At 44.2% G+C, this 22685-nt stretch overlaps 1 protein-coding gene across 7 annotated transcripts; it reads left to right on the top strand.

The window, feature by feature from the left end:
* Positions 1-185: 185 nt before the first annotated feature.
* Positions 186-22426, top strand: LOC149284062 (E3 ubiquitin-protein ligase HECTD1-like). 7 transcript variants are annotated; one of them, XM_089497170.1, is made up of 41 exons: positions 186-325; positions 2996-3230; positions 3499-3726; positions 3827-4108; positions 4188-4458; positions 4732-4808; positions 4904-5002; positions 5886-6000; positions 6218-6392; positions 6606-6744; positions 6834-7004; positions 7185-7453; positions 7800-8065; positions 8238-8314; positions 8427-8561; positions 8864-9010; positions 9618-9712; positions 10320-10425; positions 10565-10699; positions 10838-10977; positions 11472-11795; positions 12468-12634; positions 12887-13063; positions 13891-14688; positions 15060-15278; positions 15487-15620; positions 16119-16275; positions 16731-16953; positions 17332-17386; positions 17882-18064; positions 18290-18500; positions 18696-18781; positions 18862-18989; positions 19084-19285; positions 19393-19530; positions 20166-20773; positions 20862-20940; positions 21244-21337; positions 21577-21727; positions 22015-22159; positions 22289-22426. In XM_089497170.1, exons 1-41 carry the CDS (start codon positions 186-188, stop codon positions 22424-22426), a joined length of 7719 nt encoding a protein of 2572 aa, XP_089353296.1. The 7 variants fall into 7 exon arrangements, with proteins under 7 accessions (XP_089353296.1, XP_089353295.1, XP_089353297.1 ...); XM_089497169.1 differs by having other exon boundaries at positions 7185-7407; positions 7802-8065; positions 15487-15654; positions 16057-16275; XM_089497171.1 differs by having other exon boundaries at positions 7185-7407; positions 7802-8065.
* Positions 22427-22685: the final 259 nt, after the last annotated feature.

Consider the following 22685-nt stretch of genomic DNA (forward strand, 5'->3'; position numbering starts at 1 on the left):
CCAGGCGGCGATTAACCTGCTTTATCCGCGGCGTTAATAACGAGTAACCTCTTCTCGCCCCTCTCTCTGCAGGTGAGGGCTTCCAGCAGACAGAGCGATCTCTTGCGGGAAAGAAAGATCCAAAAGAGCTCCGTCCGCAGACTGTCCCACCAGTGGGTGTGGGATCCCCTCCCCACCGAGAAGAAATGGCCGACGTGGACCCTGACACGCTGCTGGAATGGCTTCAGATGGGCCAGGGGGACGAACGGGACATGCAGCTCATCGCCCTGGAGCAGCTCTGCATGATGCTTCTCATGTCCGATAATGTGGACCGCTGCTTCGAAACGTAAGAGCTCTAAAATTATTCATTTATTCGCTCAACGGATTTTTTTTGTAAATATACAAAATAAGATTAATTTATTCTGCCCTAGAAGTTGTATTATCATCGTTTTGGGGATTATTGTGCAATTTGGGTTCCTAAGCTTTTATTTTGAATGTTAGGTTTGTTTGTATGGAAGGATAGATCTCCCGTATTTACATGTAAGAAAATAAACTTCCGCCGCATCATGTATGTAAACATAAAGAAATGTGGATGTCGATCGCACGTGAAAGCGTGCAGGCTGTTTTCCACGTCCCTGGTTCTTCTGTGTCCCGGGGTCATTCAGTCCAAATCGCTGTTTGGTGACGTGGAGCTTTTATACAGGGCTGTACATGGAAGCAACAACCATGTCGCCTTGGCTCTTCCCCGTAATCTGGTGTTCTCCCCTAGATGATAGGCTAAATATTAAACCCCAAAACCCCCAATTCTGCCACTGGTGCCCTCTTCTGCTGAGCGGTTTAGGTATAAGTGTGTGTCAGTGGCATGGATGGGCCATTTCTGGGTTTAATCTGGAGCTTGCTGGCTTCGGGGAGACTGCATAACCCCTGCGTTAGACCATATTGCCTGTCACACTTGCTGTGTGCATGCCAGGGACTGCCAAAGTGTTAGATGAAGTCACGCGTGACAGAGGAACGGCCTCTGGAAAGCTCCAGCGTCTGACTCTTCACTCGCATGGAGAGGAATCTGCTTTCCCGCTGTCGGTAAGATGAGCCTGAAGGTGAAAACAGAGGCTCATCACACAGACTCCCTTCTGTCCTAGATGTCATTGGCACGAGGATCATGGCTGGTGCTCTCGCGGATACGTTCACACCGTTCATGTTTAACACAGCCTTAAAAAAAAAAAAACGCGGAATAATGAAGTCTACTAACATCTTCTACAACTTCACACATGCCCTACAAGAGTTATGTGCAAACATGAGATGGGGATCTGTGAAGGCTTTTGCTATGAGGCCATCTTCTACTGTACAGTGTTATTTAGAATTTGTCTTTTTGAGGACGGGCACTGCATAGTATGGATTTGGACGCCTTTATTTTATTTTTGCCAAAATGATCATTTTCTGTGGACTGTCCACTTGCATCGCCTCTGATAGACACAGCGTAAAAACATGTGCACAACCTAAAAAGTATAAGACATACACATTCAGATTCCCGGGCTGCTGCTAGAATAATGACTGATAAATACACAACATAGCAAGAATTCAGCGCTTCTCCAATGAAAACCATTGCTGGGTATGCGCAGAATTCTTGTTCTGTCTTGCTTCTGGTAAGCGTTAAAAGTAACAGATCTGAGAAGAACAGAAAAGCATTCATGAAATATTTTCCATTAACGTTCAATCTGATTAGACGTAACCCTGGTGCTGAGAAATTGGGTCCGGGTGAAGCATTGGTACGTTGCAGCAGAGTTCTCTTTAAGTTTAACCCCGTTTGCTCCATGCACGCGAGACTAATTTATCATCTTTATAAAACATTTAGTGCAAAAACAGAAAGTAAGACGGTTAGTAAGATTCCAGCAGCTAACATGCGTAGTTTTTCAGTATGAACGCGTGAAGGAATAGTGTAAAGCTGAACACATAGTTACAGATCTCCCTCCAGCACCATCCATAGAATGGATTCTCTGAGCTACATCGATCTCTTACAAAGCATTTAGCACGATGGGAAGGTTTTACGTGCAAATATTCCGTAACAAAAAGTTGCTTAGTATCCCAAAAACCATGTTTTTGTTATTACACACGAGTCTTCTGTTTGCCAACTATGTGGCTATGAAGGACGGCTCTGGTGCAATCGCTGCAGCCAACGGTAATGGGCCTGTCGATGGTTTCACATCTTATAACTATATAAATATATGAAGAAAAAAGATAATCCCCTCGTGTATGGTGCAGTGTGAACCATAGATATAACGTTACATGTTACCTTAACAATACTTCATCATTATGCCATGTGCACTTGAAACCAGATATTTCCAAACAATTACAACTAACAAAAGGGTACGAAGAAAGCCAACACAACCTAATGATCCTGTCCTTTTTGATAGTATAGATTTGGGGCGAACAAGTAATCCGATTACCCCATACCAATATAGTCAAGGGGATGAAGTCGTTCTGCTTATGGAGTTGGCAGCCCAGAATTCTTTGAAGAAGGGAGAACGTAGTAAATGGGCTTTTTTTTTTTGGATTTGCATATTTATGACAACAAGAAAGACAAAGTTTTGAGAAGCATAAGAACAATTTGATGTCAGAGGGAATAATATGATGTCATCAAAAAGTGGTAACTCATAGCAATATGTAGTGTTCCACTTGGCCTTCATTCACTACATTAGCAGGGGTGTATACATTAAGGGGTCCCTGAGCCATTGTGTGTGTGTGTGTGTGTGTGTATATATATATGTGTGTGTTTGTATGAGACTGGGGCACCGAAAGCGTTGCCTAGAGAGTTTACAGATGTGAGTCAGAAGTGGCAAAATGTAATTGCAATGCCATGTGTTGACATATTATTATATGACATAAGTTCGGACATGTAGACCCCCCCCCCCCCCATTTGAACATGTATTTATAATAAATTTAGGTTTATGCTTTTTAAGTTGTGATTTAGACCTGCAAACAGCTCCTGCACTCTAAACCTTTTTATTCCTTTCATCAGATGTCCCCCTCGCACCTTCCTGCCAGCCCTATGCAAGATCTTTCTGGATGAGAGCGCCCCGGACAATGTCCTGGAAGTCACCGCGCGTGCCATCACCTACTATCTGGACGTGTCTGCAGAGTGCACCCGGCGCATTGTGGGGGTGGAAGGAGCCATCAAAGCCCTCTGCAATCGCCTTGTAGTCGTGGAACTCAACAACAGAACCAGCCGGGATTTGGCAGAGCAGTGTGTGAAGGTAACGTGGCTTGTGTGGTTATAAAGGTGTGAGCCAGAAGTTGTTAAACTGCATGATGCTTTGCTTAATGGCTGGTTGTAGTTAAATGTTGGATGTTCGGCATTGTGTCCTAACCGTGCAGTGCGTGAATTATATTTGATCGGTAAATACTACTGGAATACAGTGAAATGATGATTGTGTGAGACCTGTTTGAGAAATGTTTAGGAAGAGACTGACTGGCGTTCTGAGTTATATGTTGTAATGGGTTCTTTCTATCTCTCCCTTTCAGGTGCTGGAGTTGATTTGCACGCGTGAGTCGGGTGCCGTGTTTGAGGCAGGAGGCTTGAACTGTGTGCTGACCTTCATCCGGGATAGCGGACATCTGGTGCACAAGGACACTCTTCATTCAGCCATGTCGGTAGTGTCACGGCTGTGTGGGAAGATGGAGCCTCAGGATTCCTCACTAGAGACGTGTGTAGAGTCTCTTTCCAGCCTCTTGAAGCATGAAGACCACCAGGTGAGGAGCCCTATTGTAGCATACATAGCCTTTTTTTTTTTTCTCTCTGTATGGATTGCACGTCCTTAAAATGAGAGATTTTCCTCTTTACTCCCTATAGGTGTCTGATGGTGCCCTGCGTTGCTTTGCTTCTCTTGCGGATCGTTTTACCCGTAGAGGTGTGGATCCTGCTCCCTTGGCACAGCATGGGCTTACCGAGGAACTGCTGTCTCGTATGGCTGCAGCTGGAGGCACTGTCTCTGGGCCCTCTTCTGCATGTAAAACAGGGCGAGGTACAAGCGGTGGCCCTTCAACTTCCGGAGACTCCAAGATTAGCAACCAGGTCTCCACCATCGTTAGCCTTCTGTCCACTCTCTGTCGTGGATCGCCCGTCGTCACGCACGTACGTTCCGAGTAAAAGCCTCAGCTTCTGCTTTTGTTTCAAATGGATGTCTGTTTATTGCTCTTCTTGTTCTGGGCAGGATCTGCTGAGAGCTGAACTATTGGACTCAATGGAGAGTGCGCTGCAGGGAGATGAAAGATGCGTGTTGGACACCATGAGGCTAGTGGACTTGCTACTGGTGCTGCTGTTTGAGGGCCGCAAAGCCTTGCCCAAGTCCAGTGCTGGCTCCACAGGACGCATACCTGGTCTAAGGAGGCTGGATAGCTCTGGAGAGAGGTCCCATCGACAGCTGATTGATTGTATCCGAAGCAAGGACACTGATGCGTTGATTGATGCCATTGACACAGGTGGTATGTAATAGGGACAAAATGTGCTTTTGTAAGGGCTGAGGGCTACTACCTAATAGTGAGTGAAAGTAACTAAGCATGTTATGTGTGTGAGTGTCTGATGGAAAGTGCAATATATTAGTAGTGGAGATGTTCATTTTGGAAGGGACACAGCCGTGGGGCTGGTGACGGCAAAATACCACCTTCTAAAGGGAATAAAAGATTTTGATATATCTGGGGCATGTTTTTAGGTCAAAAATCTAATATATATCTGAATTTCCCAAATCCTTTCTTTAGCTTTTGAAGTAAACTTTATGGACGATGTAGGTCAGACTCTTTTGAATTGGGCTTCGGCTTTCGGCACACAAGAAATGGTGAGCGGTTCATTAAAATGCATGATGATGATGGGGGTGGTAGGGGGGCTGCTTTTGTTCTTATGTTGCGTGTGACCGTGTTGGTTGTCCTGTAGGTGGAATTCCTGTGTGAACGGGGAGCAGATGTGAACAGGGGGCAGAGATCATCCTCGTTACACTATGCCGCTTGTTTCGGAAGACCCCAGGTGGCTAAGGTAGGTGCTTATTGAACTTATCTGCAGGAGAATTCAATATCAGTCCAATTATGAAAGAATGTCATCTACGCAACTGCAAAAAGAATAATAATATTAACCGCAGCTTAAACATTGACAACGCCGTCACTAGAACGTTATTACTTTTATGACAAATTTCTTTTATCTCCAATTTCATTCCAGCATAGTAGTATTGTGTTTTGTGGACGTTAACACGCGTCGTGATTCCCAAGTTATTCATTGTGTGTGTGTGTGTGTATAGACACACACATCACTGTGTTACCCATGCTCGCTATGCCTGTGATATTAGAGCATTTAAACGTTACTCCCAGTTTCATAAGCAAACAGGCAGTTATAACTCTTTTTTTTGGTGGGATTGTGATTAGCTTCTATGACCTTTGGAAAGGTCTTTTTGTCTACCGGACTTAAACCGGGTACAGTTTATTCCAAAGGTTCTGCTTCTATTATGTCTTAATTACAAGTGTTTTCCATGTTTTCACATAGTTGTGTTCATCTTGTTATACAAAAAAGCAATCCCTGCCTCTTTGGTTCTACGTGGGTTCGCCTTTCTATAAATACAGTAGTGTGTACATAAGTTTTAGACAGGTGCGAAAAAATGCTGTAAAGCAAGAAAGCGTTCACGAATAGACATGTTTTTATTCATAATTTTTATCTTGCTCTTTTAAAGGCAAAGTGCGGGCCCACCCGATATTGGTTTGATTTAGGTTTTTCATCTCTTCAATCACTTTAACATTTACGATAAAGAACAAAACTTTTAACATGTCTATTTTTATAATCATCCTTACTTTACAGCATTTTTCGTACCTGCCTAAAACTTGTGCAGTACTCTACACTTTCAATATTTTATTTTGTTCCCCTCTTGCAGACCCTTCTGCGTCATGGAGCTAATCCAGATTTGCGAGATGAAGACGGTAAAACCCCTCTGGACAAGGCTAGGGAACGTGGGCACACCGAGGTGGTGGCCATCTTGCAGTCCCCAGGTTTGTATTGGGAATGGGTACTAGTGGTTCATTGGTTTAGAAGAATTAAAGCTAGCTGTGTCCATAAAACCCCCTCCGCTCCTCACTGTGCAGAGCAAAGAATATTTTTTTGGTGGACCCGGCCAACCCCTTTACGGTCGGACACTAAATTAAAAAAAGAAATAAATGTAATTATTTGACCAGTAGCTGATCAAATATCTGTTCCTTTGTTTTTCAGGTGACTGGATGTGCCCAGTGAACAAGGGAGATGAAAAGAAGAAAAAAGACTCAAATCGAGAAGATGAAGAGTGCAATGAACCAAAGGGTGACCCAGAAATGGCACCGATCTACCTGAAGAGGCTGCTACCTGTCTTTGCTCAGACTTTCCAGCAAACCATGCTGCCATCAATCAGGTACCTTTTCTATAAACAAGGGCTTATCACTTAAGAGCATCGCAAACGTGATCCTGTGTTAGAGAGAACTGTTTTTCTATGTGTTCAAATGCACTGGGTGTATCTGTCCAAACCCCCCCCCCCCCCAGGACAGTGAGTTTCTGTTTCCAGAACAGTTATAATACATTAGAAAGTAAAACTTTCTTTCTTAGCCTCACGCCTGTTCTGTTACAGGAAAGCCAGCCTCGCTCTTATAAGGAAGATGATCCACTTCTGCTCCGAAGTGCTTCTGAAGGAAGTCTGCGACTCCGATGCTGGACACAACCTGCCTACCGTTCTTGTGGAGATAACGGCCACTGTGTTGGACCAGGAGGTTAGTACTATTAGAACAAATCAGGTCAATGATTCCCCCCCTGTAGTTATACTCTGTGTAACCCCAGACATAACTAATTAATCCCACAGGATGATGATGATGGACACCTTCTAGCTCTACAAATAATCAGAGATCTGGTGGATAAAGGGGACGATCTCTTTCTGGACCAGCTGGCCCGACTGGGAGTCATCAGCAAAGTGTCTACCCTGGCAGGTCCTACATCTGACGATGAGAACGAGGAGGATCCAAAACCGGAAAAGGTGAATACTGATAATCAATGCTAATCCTTGAAAAGACTCCTAAGAAGCCTGGAGAGCTTCAGTCTTGTGTAAATGCTTACATTATATGAGGGTCATGACTGCAGTATGTTTAGTAGGCTTATCCAGACAGGTCTGTTGAAGGTGTCCAAAAGATGTTAATTTAACCACATATTCTCATAGGAGGACGAACCGCAAGAAGATGCCAAAGAGCTGCAGCAGGGCAGGCCATATCATTGGAGGGACTGGTCAGTAATCCGAGGCCGGGACTGTCTTTACATCTGGAGCGATGCTGCAGCTCTGGAGCTCTCCAACGGCAGCAACGGCTGGTTCCGCTTCATCCTAGATGGGAAGCTGGCAACTATGTATTCAAGTGGAAGCCCAGAGGGAGGCTCGGACAGCTCGGGTAAGCGCAAGACCCCATCCACTTCCCAAAGACTGGAGATGAAATCATTGCATCCCCTTCCTTCTCCTTTAGAGGATCCGTTTGAGATCTGTAATAACTTGGCCTGTTAAATGGTCACCTGTGATTTATTTTGTGTTTAGTACCTTGAATGCATTTTATCTCAGTTTTCTTTGTAAAGACTGGTCAGATGTTATGTTAATCTTGGTCAAATGTTCACTATTCGGCGCAGTATATGAGTGTGAGTTTGAAGAAGGCTGATTCTGTTGTGAGTAAAGGATGTCTGTTTGCTTGTGTCCTAGAGGACGACATTGTCCTTTTACTTTGATTATATGCTTCAATTGATTCTATTAGGTGATTTGTCACCTCTATATATTGCTTTGTTTCCTGTATACAGAAAGCAGGAGTGAGTTTCTAGAGAAGCTACAGAGGGCTCGCAGTCAAGTCAAACCATCCACCTCGAGCCAGCCTCTCCTGTCTTCTCCTGGACCAGGCAAGCTCACTGTGGGCAACTGGTCCCTTACTTGCTTGAAAGATGGGGAGATTGCAATTCACAACTCAGATGGTCAGCAAGCCACAATACTGAAGGAGGACTTGCCCGGCTTTGTATTTGAATCAAACAGGGGCACCAAGCACTCCTTCACTGCAGAGACTTCACTGGGTAGGTGCTTCAAAGATGTTTAGTTGGAGCACATGGCTGCTCCTGAGTACAAGTAATGCGCTAACAAACTGCAGTGTAAACATTTAACTTTGCTCCTTGCTGTCTTGCTTCATCATCGTTTTCTTTCTTTTCTCTTTTCCTTTACTATTTTAATTGAATGTGTCTGTGTTAGGATCAGAGTTTGTAACCGGTTGGACAGGAAAGAGAGGCAGGAAGCTAAAATCAAAATTGGAGAAAACCAAGCAAAAGGTGAGGATGTTTTTGTTGATATTTTAGGATAATGATCGTAAAATTAGTTTGTCACCCCCCCCACACACACACAGATTTATTGACCTTTCTACCCATTATCATCTGTCATCAGGTCCGAACAATGGCAAGAGATCTGTACAATGATCATTTTAAGGCCGTGGAAAGCATGCCACGTGGGGTGGTGGTAACTTTAAGAAACATTGCAACACAGCTTGAGTCCTCTTGGGAGCTTCATACGAATAGACAGGTAAAAGAATCTTCCTTAAACTCTGTTTCTTTCTTAAATGTTTCCTCTATCTGGATAACTCAATGGCCTCAGACTGTCGGCCTAGTTTTTTGTATTACATTTCTTTGATCTTCATCTGTATTGGCTTATGTGTCTAAGTGATGGTCTATTCTCTCTCTGCTCAACACTTGTATAACTAATTGTTATAAACATTCTTCCCAGTACTCTAGAATGCACAAACCCTTCCCAGAAGTGTGTTTAAAATATTGTCTGCATTGTGAAAACACTGTTTACTCCAATATGTAATCTTTCTGTCCCTGCAGTGTATCGAAGGGGAAAACACATGGCGAGATCTGATGAAGACAGCCCTGGAGAATCTGATTGTGCTCTTGAAGGATGATAACATGATCTCTCCCTATGAAATGTGCAGCAGTGGTCTGGTGCAGGCTCTGCTGACTGTGCTCAATAATGTAAGACCACGGAGAACCTCTTCCCTTTTCTCTGTTACCGTAAAGGGAATTCTCGAGATACAATACATGTTTAGTTGTGGTTGGGGCTATCTTTAAAGTAACATATCGAAAGGGTTTCTATATATAACACTGTGTATGTGTGTGTATATATATATATATATATATATATATATATATATATATATATATATATATATATCACCGCATACTCTGCAATACTCTATTTTTTGACATTGTGTCTACTGGACTAATACGGCTTCACCCTTTTACAATATATATATATATATATATATATATATATATATATATATGTGTGTGTGTATTCATTTCTGCTGGAGTTACCGTAGCTCGTAATATAGAAGGGAAGCCTTGTGGCTTTTCTCTGCTTATGTTGAAGGGTTTTTCGAGTTTGAGAGACTACATTTGTCTGACTTGCGTTAAATAACTTTAAATAAGGTACATATATAGTGGTTCAAAAATGTTTTCACTCTGAAAAATTCGTACTGTAAGCCGTGGTGTTAGAAATTTCTACTTTTATTAGTAATGCAGCCAACTGCCTAAGGCTGAGCGCGAAGATGTGGAACTTGACATGGATTTTATTTTATAGAATGAAGATTTTGATATTAAGCAAGATTGCGGTCAACTTGTTGAAAGACTTAATGTGTTCAAGACGGCGTTCACAGAAAACGAGGATGATGAAAGGTATTTTCCCAACCCTAAACTAGCATTCCTGTAATTATTGCCTGCCTTCATTTTTTGTTCAATATCAGTCCGATTTTAAAATCTATAATCTGTCTGTGGTGTAAATACAATACTCGGTCAGCTGGCCACAGTAGAATGACTCGGTCTTAATCATCCAGTCATACACTCTAATGAAAGTCTTTAGAGGAATTGACTTCATTAGCGTTGCCATAAAGAATCCGCTCAGTGTTGTGTTTCAGCGGTTAAGGGCATCCAAAGTATAACTTGGTAACAATGGCCGCCCTCGGATCTGTAGGTGCCAACCTACATTACTATGTGCAGCACTGTATGCTAAAGGAGCAAACAAATCCTGTGGAAAATGAATATCAAACTGCTTATTAACTAAAGCTAAATGTTTGGTTGTTGCTTCCCTTTTGTGGATTCTTATGGAAGCTGTCCTGCAGAAGGTTTAAAGGGCAGTAACTACCATGGGCTCCTCCACCGTAATCACATAAATGTGCAAGGCCACAATTCACTTTGCCATTAGAAAAGATCTTCACTGTAAGATTCTCTTGTATGTGACCTGACCAACACCCTAACCCTCTTATTTGTTTCTATCGCCATTTAGCCGCCCAGCGATTGCACTGGTCCGAAAGCTGATTGCCGTGCTTGAATCTATAGAACGTTTGCCTCTGCACTTGTATGATACACCTGGATCCAGCTACAATCTCCAGGTAAGTGGCCACGACATAAGACAAAAATCATGTTTCTTGTGATATTTTCTAATGATTTTATTTGGGTACCCATGCTTGGAGGTAACTGATGGTGTGGGGTCATCTCGCTACACTTAAACTTCCCGTTCGTTTTGTTCAGATCTTAACCCGGAGACTTCGGTTCCGCCTGGAGAGGGCACCTGGAGAAACATCTCTTATTGACCGGACTGGTCGGATGCTGAAGATGGAGCCTCTGGCCACTGTCGAGTCGCTAGAACAGTATTTGCTTAAGATGGTGAGTGGAAAGATCCAGGAGATGTCGGACTCCCAACTGTAACTTCACAAAGATGGCTTTAGGGGCACCTTTTCTTGCAGAAAATCAGGTTTTGGGTTTATTTTGCAGTGCTAACTGTTTATGTGGTTGTCCGCGCAGGTTGCTAAGCAGTGGTACGACTTTGATCGCTCATCATTCGTGTTTGTTCGCAAGCTAAGAGAGGGACAGAGTTGTGTGTTCCGGCACCAACACGACTTTGATGATAACGGGATCATGTACTGGATTGGGACGAACGCAAAGTAAGTAGGATTTATGTGGTGTGGACACCAGCAGCATGCACTTCGCTAACCACGTAGTTAAGTGGGACTGGCCCTCGAGGGCCACAAAAGTCTGGGTCCTGTGTTTCCTTGCATAAAGACGAGTACGTGAATGAATATTTCAGATGCCTATGGCCAGTCCATTTTTAGTCTTTGAGGACAGGAGTTGTACAACCCTAAATTAATGGAACAACCATGTAAAAACATTAGGTCTGTCTGCAGAGTTCACTTGTCGATCAGTAGCTGCAAGTAAAAGAGCAGAGTTTTTAAGTGAAATAGTGAGAGATGGGAAAATCAGCATGGCTGTCCCTTTAATGATTTTGTTTAATGTTGCTGCATATCTTTACTCTCTCTGTTCACTCCTGACTATTTCCAGGCCCTGCTGTGTTGGGTACTTTGGCTGAATGGCCTATCTGTGTGGGGAAGACAAATTATTTAGCTTTTGAGAACATTGATTACAGTTCTGCCATTTACAGGACAGCATACGAGTGGGTGAACCCAGCAGCGTATGGCCTCGTGGTGGTTACATCTTCTGAAGGCAGAAATCTGCCGTATGGCAGGTTGGAGGACATCCTCAGTCGTGACAGCTCAGCTCTAAATTGCCACACCAATGATGACAAGAGCGCTTGGTTTGCCATTGACCTTGGCCTGTGGATTGTGCCTTCCGCTTACACCCTGCGCCATGCCCGTGGTTATGGCCGCTCTGCACTTCGGAACTGGGTTTTCCAGGTGTCTAAAGACGGCCAGAACTGGACCACTCTGTACACGCATGTTGATGACTGCAGCCTAAATGAACCAGGGTAGGAGGCTGTATCTTTCTTTTATTTATGTTAATGCGTGTTGTATGTAAATAGAACGTGGAATCCACAATCTCTGCGGGTGTTTAGTTGGACGTTTGGGTGTAAACGTGCTCTGGGGAGAAGAAAAAATACATTCAAACCTAAAAGTTCTGTTTTATGCACTGATCTAAAGAAATCTCAAGGGTTAGCGCACGAAAATAATGCACTCTGTGTTCATATCAGTAGCTTCTTTGTTCTAAAGTAAACTGCAGAGATTTAGGAACTTTTTTATTTTTTATTTTAAATCCACTCTTTTTGGTTTGGATGCTCCTTAAAAATAGTATGCACACCTCTTACTTCTACTAACTTCTGCAAATCTATGAAAAACACAATAAAGCATACATTTTTCAATGGAAGGTGTTTATTTCCACTTATCTGTAAAAAGAGCTATTAAGACTCTTCTGCGGTTGATCAGTGAAGCGGATCGTCTTTGACTGCAGGAGTGTTAGGCGAGAGATTGTTGGCAGCTCCTTCTAGTTCAGGGAGAGAACGCAGCTGGCTCTGTTAATAATGCACGCTGCTTTCTCCCAATGCCTTTGTTAGTGCAGGTTAAGTGTTATATCGTAGCCCGCTTTGGAGGCTGGACAATAAATACATTTTTCTTACTCTACCTCTCCCTGTGCTGTCATTAAGTTCTACCGCTACATGGCCCTTGGACCCACCTAGAGAGGAGAAACAGGGTTGGAGACACATCCGGATAAAACAGACCGGGAAAAATGCCAGCGGGCAGACGCATTACCTCTCTCTCTCTGGCTTTGAGCTCTACGGCAGTGTAAGCGGCGTGTGTGAGGACCAGCTCGGTAAGTGAACGTGGGCAAATGGTGACCCTACTAAGGACGAGGCTAATTTAAAGGGACAGATGAAGTAAGAATGCAAAATCTACTTTCCCTGTGTATTGACCCCCCAAAATGTTTTTTTTTTTTTCCTCATATCTGGGCTGTGAAAAAAGTTGCTAGAGGTTTAGTAGGGTTTCACCTTGTGTGTAAAGCCTTGGTTTGAATGGCGAAACGTGGCAATATTTGCAGCGTGCCATTTATTTCTACATGTTTTAGGTAAAGCCGCCAAAGAAGCAGAAGCCAACCTGAGACGTCAGAGGCGACTAGTGCGTTCACAGGTCTTGAAATACATGGTCCCTGGAGCGAGGGTTGTCCGTGGCATTGATTGGAAGTGGCGAGATCAGGATGGTAGCTCCCAGGGCGAGGGCACTGTCACGGGAGAGCTGCACAACGGTAAGCAGATCCTCGGCACCGCTACGGGCACCGGCTGCGCTCGGACGGGAGCGAGGACAGTTTCCACGCTGTGACCGGTGATCTCGCACGCACATTTTATATTTACACCACCTTAATACGTTACATTTTTTTGAGCTGTGATGTTGTTCACATATAAGTGGGATAAGGTCTTTTGGGATTATTCTTGGCCTCACTGTTCCTTTTCCGCCTACTTCTGCTTCCTGCGTTTGTGCATTTTTTCCCCTTGTGCTAAAGATAATTCTCCAAATTTGATCAGCCTGAAATGTTTTGTCTATTATATGCATAGATTATTCCATGCGTGGTCACATCTGATTTCTGTTCTGCCGATGTAGAGTTGGTAACCAGCGCTACGGAATTTGATGGCGCCATATAAAACTATAAATAATAAGCTAGTTTCAAGTTTTTAGTTGGGCCGTACATTAATACATTGGAGAAAATACGTAATGTGGCAACAGCTGTATCACAGTCGATCCAAATCAAAATTAGAGAAAAGAAAAAGCATCTATACCTTTGGGAAATGTGCATTTTCTTCATATGATTAGAATTGTTTTGTCACTGTAACTGCGTTGTGTCACCCAAAGGTAATATATGTTGGGTTGTATACAAAGGAAGGAAGTGATGTGCAGGGCCATCGCTAGTCTTAGGTTTGTCTGAATATACTGCTTGGTCTTGCTGATGGTGGTTCATTAACTCTTCTGGTTGAATATCAGATGGGTTAATGTGCCTGCTTTTCTTCCCCTTGATTCCAATCAGTCCTTTTTTTTGCTATTCGCTCTTCCATCTTACACGCTACTATCCCTTTCCAGGCTGGATTGATGTCATTTGGGATGCCGGTGGCTCTAACTCTTACCGCATGGGCGCGGAAGGAAAGTTTGACCTCAAGCTGGCCCCAGGGTATGACCCTGAGTCTGCGGTGTCATCCAAACCTGTCTCATCCACTGTTGCAGGCACGCCACCGTCCTGGAGCAGCCTGGTGAAAAACAACTGCCCTGACAAGGCCCCTCCGGCTTCCTCCTCCTCCTGCGCGGCCGCCGGCGGGGTGGCTGGCCCCTGCAGCCGCAAGGGCAGCAGCAGCTCAGTCTGCAGCGTGGCAAGCAGCAGTGATGCGAGTCTGAGTTGTGCACGGACTGAGAGGAGGCCCGAGGAGCCAGGCTCTGAACCTCACAATGACCCCATATTGGTGCTGTCCTCCAACCAGGCAGCTTCAGGCTCTTCCACCTGCCCTCCTGGGGTGGAAATGGCTGCGGATGGAGAACGCAAGGCTGGGGAGGCTCCCACCATCTCGATGGGTATGGTGAGCATCAGCTCTCCGGATGTCAGTTCTGTATCAGAACTCAGCAACAAGGAGGCTACGGTTCCTCGCCCTCTGGGGTCCTCTGCGAGCAACCGGCTGTCTGTCAGTTCTCTGCTGGCTGCGGGAGCGCCCATGAGCTCCAGTGCCAGCGTCCCAAACCTGTCTTCAAGGGAGACTTCTAGTCTGGAATCCTTTGTGAGGAGGGTTGCAAACATCGCTAGGACAAATGCCACCAACAACATGAATCTGAGTCGAAGCAGCAGTGATAACAACACGAACACCTTGGGAAGGAATACCGTCTGCTCTGCCAGTAGGTGTCCAGTGGGTTTGGTGAAGCTCAGGCTGATTTGGGGTGGTGAGGCAATGGATTATTTGAGATCCTTGACATGCAGGGCGTGGTTGTTTTTTTATTTATTTTTTTTACTAGTATGGATGGAATTCAGGGAATATCATGTTATTGATAGACATTTTTATAAGAGAAGGGTGTAGTCTGGAAATGTTTGGTATAGGGCCATGTCCACTATGTATTCCTGGAGCAGGTGACCGCTGAAGTAAATGTGATATTTAAAGGACTGTCTCCATTAAAGTAACTAGAGAACAGAAAAAAAGTTGGGTGTATAATACAGATACCATGTAGTATAACTGCTAAGTTTTGGTTTTCAACTGCTTACGTTTTCCCAGCCTCTCCGCTGATGGGAGCCCAAAGCTTTCCTAACCTGACAACCACTGGAACCACATCAACTGTTACAATGTCCACATCCAGTGTCACCAGCAGCAATGTGGCAACCGCCACGACTGGCCTTTCTGTGGGACAGTCCCTCAGCAACACACTGACCACCAGCCTGACTTCTACGTCAAGTGAAAGTGACACGGGGCAGGAGGCAGAGTACTCGCTGTATGGTGAGTGTAGCAGAACTAGACTGGGGTCTGAAATTATCCGCTGCCTGAACTTTGTATACAGACATCCGAATCTGGAGGCTGATACATTGAAGTTACAAGTTCCATGATTAAGACATGGTTTTTCTCTCTTTGCAGCTAAGAGTAGATGTTACGGATATGTGATGTGACAATGTGATCTAAATAACATTGTTTCTTCTCCCTTGGAAAGATTTTTTGGACAGTTGTCGGGCAAGTACCCTTCTTGCCGAGCTAGATGATGATGAAGATCTTCCTGAACCCGATGAAGAAGATGATGAAAATGAAGATGATAACCAAGATGAACAGGAATATGAAGAAGTCATGGTAAGCAGGAGATATTGGGGTCTGTCCCACAATAGCAGAGCTTACAGAGGAGATTTCAACTCCTTGCTTTCATTATATATGATAAAGGGCTAGTGAGCTTCTGCTGCAGGGACAGCTTGACTGGGCCTGTATAATGTACAGTGAGACTTCTTCATAGTCTCTTCACCCATTGAGTTATGCATCATACAGGGCCAGCTCAGCCCTTCTTGCTGTATTAGCCTTCCTTAATCAATAGTGAAGATATGAAATTGAAACCTCTATAATATACACGTATGTCCGAAAAGTGTAAAATATTGTGGATATATACGTCATAATATATAAAATTATGACAACGTTCTATTAATGGATCAACAGAGTTCCATTAGATAAGTTTGAAGTTCAAGATGAGCAGTAGAGAAATACACAACGACAGTTTAGTCCAGTTGGTTGGGATAAGCATTACACAGCCAAGCGATTAAACATGGATCTTCTCTGACATCATCTGATTGCCTTGGGCAGGAAGAGGAGGAATACGAGACAAAGGGTGGTCGTCGTAGAACCTGGGATGACGATTATGTGCTGAAGAGACAGTTTTCTGCCTTGGTCCCTGCTTTTGATCCTCGTCCTGGGCGAACAAACGTCCAGCAAACCACAGACCTGGAAATACCTGCGCCAGGTATGTAAAATGCTCCTGTGCGTTGTAGTTAGGAAAAACGGTATTGTGTATAATATGCTGACACATCACATCCAACCCATGCTAAATTATTTTGTTTGCCAAAGCAGCTGTTCCTTAATGCAAGAAAGAAAAGTCAACATATCTTTTCTGCATAAAAAAGGCGCTTAGAATAATAGTGTTAATGCCCAACAAATGTTGTGTTAATCCACCCTGTCATCTTCAGCATGAATGGTGCCTTCATTGCTACCTACCTTCTTGGAATGGCGACACACAAGGCTTAGTGCAGTAAAATAACACAGATTAACACTACAAATTGTGTGGCTCGTTCTGTAGCTTAAGGGAGATCAAAGAGCAGGGTGAAACTGGTGGACCTACTTGCCTAAGAGGGCAATATGCCCACCGTTTTGGCATCGGAGTGATGTTTCCATTTTCACTCAATCTGTTTTTCACCGCAGGTACCCCCCATTCAGAGCTCCTGGAGGAGGTGGAGTGCGCCCCTCCTCCTCGCCTGGCACTCACACTCAAGGTCACCGGTGTGGGCAGTGGAAGAGAAGTGGAGCTCCCTCTTAGTAACTTCCGTTCCACCATCTTCTACTATGTACAGAAACTGTTGCAGCTATCTTGTAATGGATCGGTCAAGACCGATAAGCTGAGAAGGATCTGGGAACCCACTTACACGTAAGGAGATTTGAGATTCTTGGGGTAACAGAATTTCCAGTGCATCCTTCGCTGAGGGTTTGTGGGTTTCCTGAAATTCCCCGAATAACAACTGGAAAATCAAAATCCTGAATAACCTTATGATTTTAGGTCAGATACAGTTTGTGTGTAACCAAACAAATGGTTCTGGAGTTGTCCACCCTTGGACTAAATCATGCACCTTAATGTTTGACATCTGGTTTCCTTCCCTTAAACATTTTCTTTGAAAGATCATCCTACCAAAATGCAAGTAGTAAAGCAGATCATGTGTTAACGTGTAAGATTATTGTAGATTTTAATGTGGCGAGTCGATATTTGGATAAATTGTATTTTAATTGCATCATCCTTTTCTGTTCGTAGAATCATGTACAGAGAAATGAAGGACTCGGATAAACAGAAGGAATCTGGCAGAATGGTAAGTGAGCTGACCCATTGGAGAGACCTGTGGTAGCAACGCTTATATAATTTTGCCCTGAAAATAGGTTTTATTTCTACGGCCAGCTGATGTATGTCTTTGAGCCAGTGAACCCACACCCCGATCTGCTTCTCAAAACCTTCGCATGTCAGGATATCTGGCAAACCAGCCGGTGACGTGAAACTCTAAATGTATGGCGCCATGAGCAGGGCTGGAACATTGGTGCCTACTGCAGAGCAGTGATGCACAAGCCCACCAGTTTTTGGTTATCCCAAGACTGGATTTGCCCCTTCCTTGCTGTAGAGCATAGGTTTTTTACATTTAGCGGTGGTATTAAAGAAACAGCAACATCTTAGTCATCAAAAGCAATCTTGGCAAGCCCCTTTGGCCGTGTGCATTAATGTTCTGAGATGTCCTTATGTTTAAGGTTCAAAAGAGATGTCCGTGTGCATTTTCTTGGACATTTTTTGTTATATTCTCTTGTTTTTGCCTCAGGGTTGTTGGTCAGTGGAACACGTGGAACAGTCCTTGGGCACAGATACCTTGCCAAAGAATGACTTGATCACCTACCTTCAGAGGAATGCCGATGCATGCTTTCTGCGGCGCTGGAAACTCACTGGAACAAACAAAAGCATTCGGAAAAATCGCAACTGTTCACAGCTCATAGCGGCTTACAAAGTAAGAAATGTTAGATGGGGAAAAGTGACTTATTTACGAAGCAGGATCTAAAGCTTTTATTTCTTTCTTGCTTTTTCTCCTTTCTACTTTCTTTGTCATCCTCTGAACAAGGGTTTCTTGTGTACCCAAGGCATGTGCATTTTTTGTTTTTAGGATAGTTCTCTGTAGGCGTCATGAAAAAGTTGAGGCACGTGAATACCTTGTTCTTCTTGCTGTTTCTTCCAGGACTTCTGTGAGAATGGTTGTAAATCGGGAGTGATGCCCGCTGCTTTTCAAACCCTCCAGAGTGCGGATATCCTTAGTCACGGGCGGGAGCAGCCTCAAGCCAAGGCTGGCAGCGGGCAAAACTCGTGTGGTGTTGAGGATGTTCTGCAACTCCTGAGAATTCTTTATATTGTTGCAAGTGACCCATACTCTGCACGGACCCCTCAAGAAGGTAAGGGGCTTGGCAATGTATCCTATGCTAAATGTATTGTCTCCTGGAAAAGACCATTTAGATGGGCTGAGATACGCTTTCTGTCACATGTCTGTCTGAGGCATTATTCTTGCTGGCGTGGTTATAGCATGTTTCTGTCTCCACGTGTGTCTTCTGGGCAAATGCCAGTTTAATGATGTTGCTACTCTGTTGCAGAAGGAGATGAGATGCTGCTTTTCAGTGTTCCAGCAGAAGAATTCACTAGTAAGAAAATAACCACCAAGATCCTCCAACAAATTGAGGTCTGTAAGGGACGAGAGGGGTGACCCTACAGCTTTGTCTTAATCCGAATGGTTCAGAAAATGATTTCTTCTCTCTGTAGGAGCCTTTGGCTTTGGCCAGTGGAGCTTTACCAGATTGGTGTGAGCAGCTCACCAGCAAGTGTCCCTTCCTGATACCCTTTGAGACACGGCAGCTCTACTTCACATGCACAGCTTTTGGGGCGTCCAGGTACTGTCTGCTCACTCTGGTGACACGGTATGAATTGTGCCATGTTCACTGTAGCCTGGTGTTCTTTATCTTTGTTTTTTAATCTTATCCTCAGAGCTATTGTGTGGCTGCAAAACAGACGGGAGGCCACAGTAGAAAGGAGTAGGACAGCCAGCGCTGTGCGCAGGGATGACCCAGGGGAGTTCAGAGTAGGACGTTTAAAGCACGAGCGGGTGAAGGTACCACGGGGTGAGTCGCTGATGGAATGGGCAGAGAACGTCATGCAGATTCATGCGGACCGCAAGTCTGTGCTTGAGGTAATGATTCATGTGCAATAGCTTCGTATAATTCTGTCTGATATTTTAACCTTCCCATCTTATGTATAGCCCTATAATAATGTCCATCCTAATCTGTCACCATACAGGTTGAGTTTCTGGGGGAAGAAGGCACTGGACTGGGTCCCACCCTGGAATTTTACGCCCTGGTGGCTGCAGAGTTCCAGAAGACAGATTTGGGGATCTGGTTATGTGATGATGACTTCCCAGATGATGAATCTCGACAGGTAACAGTCAGTGTTAGTCTAGTAGCATGACACACAGTAATCTAAGGTATAACATTTGTAGTTATTAAACTCTCCAAGTCTTGTGGCACATGGGATTGATATGAAGTCTGTTGGCTATATGTAGGAGGTGCTGCTTGTAAATGCACCTCATTGTAGTCCCACTTTAGTGGTCCATTAATGTACTCATAAGCAAACGGGGATCAAACCATGGGCTCTCCTCTGAGCTGCTCATGAACCAAACCACCCTTATAAACATTCATAGGTAATTAAGCTATTCTGTATTGTAATTTTAGTGGACGCACCTTTTTACAAACTTAAAAAGGTTGCTAGACAAAATACTTTGGGTATTTTTCCTCTTGAGCTCACTCATTTTGTTTCAATTTAAAATGTTGGAGATTGGCATGATGAGCTCCTGCATCCAGAAGAGATTTATTATCTATCCTTTGTGCCTAGATACTGCACTTTGCTTTATTGAGAATTCTATTTTTATATAAGCTTGTGAAAGTTCACAATCCCACTGTAGCCAAAGCGCACCTTACGATACGGTACTTAAATCTTGCGGAAAAACCATTTACGCTTTTGCGACGCTCACCTCTATCAAACATTTATGCGGTGTTCTGTTTGGTATTTCGCAGGTGGATCTAGGTGGTGGTTTAAAGCCTCCGGGATATTATGTTCAGCGTTCCTGTGGTCTTTTCGTTGCACCGTACCCCCAGGATAGTGAGGAGTTGGACAGAGTTACAAGGCTTTGCCATTTCCTTGGGATCTTTTTGGCAAAGTGTATCCAAGACAACAGACTGGTGGATTTGCCCATTTCTAAACCCTTCTTCCGGCTCATGTGCATGGGAGACATCAAAAGCAACATGAGCAAGCTGCTATATGCCACGCGGGGAGAAGAGAGTGAGCATTGCACAGAGAGTCAATCCGAAGCTTCCACCGAGGACGGCCACGATGCCCTGTCTGTTGGTAGCTTTGATGAAGACTCCAAGTCAGAGTTTATCCTGGACCCACCCAAACCAAAGCCGCCAGCTTGGTTCCAGGGTATCCTGACATGGGAGGACTTTGAGCTGGTAAACCCACACCGTGCTCGCTTTCTTAGAGACATACGTGAGTTGGCTGTGAAAAGGAGGCAAATTCTGAGTAACCGCAGCTTGTCTGAGGATGAGAAGAACACTCAGTTACAGGAACTGATGCTGAAGAATCCCTCTGGATCAGGACCTCCTGTTAGCATTGAAGACCTTGGGTGAGGATTGGTTACGATTCCTGTGTGTTGTGTATGCTTATTGTGAAACTTGTTTGCTCACTTTCTTATTTCTCCTTCTACCTTCTAGACTGAATTTCCAGTTCTGTCCATCTTCCAGAGTTTATGGCTTCTCTTCAGTGGATCTGAAGCCAAATGGAGAGGATGAGGTATGGAGATGTGTTGGCAGACAAAAGCTGTTTGCAGTGTAAAGGGGGAGCTGGATTTGGTTCCCTAACATAGAGCTTACACTAATAGCTTTGAAGCAGATTGTACACCCTCTCTTGTGTGACACAAGGTGCAGCAAGAACTCAAGATGTTAAAGCCTGCTTATAAAGAATTGATACCTTGTATTTATACAAGGTATTGTCCGTATACATACTGGCAGGAAGAGATTCTAGTTTAGGAATGAATGGAACTAATTATATATTTAGTATTGATTTCTAACGACACCACCTTTCTGTCTATTCCAGATGGTGATGATTGACAACGCGGAGGATTATGTCGACCTGATGTTTGATTTTTGCATGCAGACGGGTGTGCAAAAGCAGATGGAGGCGTTTAGAAGTAAGTTTGAAAGCCTTAAATAATGAGACAGAAGTCTTAATTTTTTGTAATTTTAAGACGAATGTTTGCATGCAATAACATATACCATAATAGTCTGTATGACCCTGTTAGGGTTTATCCCATTCTGCGATGAGAGATCTTTTGTCTGTATTTTATGTACTGAATCAAATTGCCTCTTGGATTGTCATTGCGCTTGATATGTGCATTGCGTGTTCACTCCCGTGTGTAATGTTCCTTAGGTGGCTTTAATAAAGTTTTCCCTATGGAGAAGTTGGGCTCATTTAGCCATGAAGAAGTCCAGATGATACTTTGTGGTAACCAGTCCCCATCTTGGTCAGCTGAAGACATCATCAATTACACAGAACCCAAACTTGGCTATACAAGGGAAAGGTAATTACTTTTGGGTAGCGCCTGGGAAGTGGGGCAGTATATGATGTCATCATGCAAGAGCATCTCCATATTGTGTGGAGGAAGAAACTCCCTGTGACTATTGTGACATCAGGGGGTCTCCAGTCTTTAATGGGAGTTAGTTTTATTTCAAGATTGAGTGCTGCAGGGTTTATGTTAGAATACCTACTTATAGCCTGCTCTGGTTTGGAGTGGTGGGGTGGCGCAGGCTTGTTGGATGCTCTCCCCGACCCCTGCATGTTTTTCATGAAGAATTCTTTTTTTTTCAGCCCTGGCTTCTTGCGGTTTGTGCGAGTTCTATGTGGCATGACGTCAGACGAAAGGAAGGCCTTCTTGCAGTTTACAACTGGGTGTTCAACATTGCCCCCCGGAGGGTTGGCCAACCTTCACCCTCGTCTCACTGTTGTCCGTAAGGTATGGATTATTCATGTATTGCGTAGCATGATCAATCAGTAGCTTTCCCTAGTGCGTTCGTTCATTTGACATCTCCTTTTTGGTACTTTTTTCTCCCTTGAACACGCGGACTGCCCTTTTCTTTTCCAGGTTGATGCCACGGACGCCAGCTACCCCTCTGTAAATACTTGCGTGCATTACCTGAAGCTACCAGAGTATTCTTCGGAGGACATAATGCGAGAACGTCTGCTTGCTGCTACCATGGAGAAAGGGTTCCATCTGAACTGAGCGTTACCCTGGGGTGGGGGGGGCATTATGTTTTGTTACTAGCAGCGCTCCCTCTTTCTTGTGTTTTGTGTGCTGAGAAAAGACATGGCCTTTCTTCCTCTGGTTGTATGCCCCTTACACCTTCCTCTGCAGTGCTTTGAAGGAGAGGCTGGGTGCAATGCCTTTTTACTTTAAAAAGTTGTTAGCTGCTAATAACAAAAGTGTCTTCAGGCATGAATGACTTTAAAAGGACCCTCTTGTTGCCAGGCTCATCTGACAG

The sequence above is a fragment of the Sceloporus occidentalis genome, unplaced genomic scaffold (genome assembly GCF_023333645.1).
Source record: "Sceloporus occidentalis isolate IW3139 unplaced genomic scaffold, rSceOcc1.0.p SCAF_100, whole genome shotgun sequence".
NCBI classification, from domain to species: Eukaryota; Metazoa; Chordata; class Lepidosauria; order Squamata; family Phrynosomatidae; genus Sceloporus; species Sceloporus occidentalis.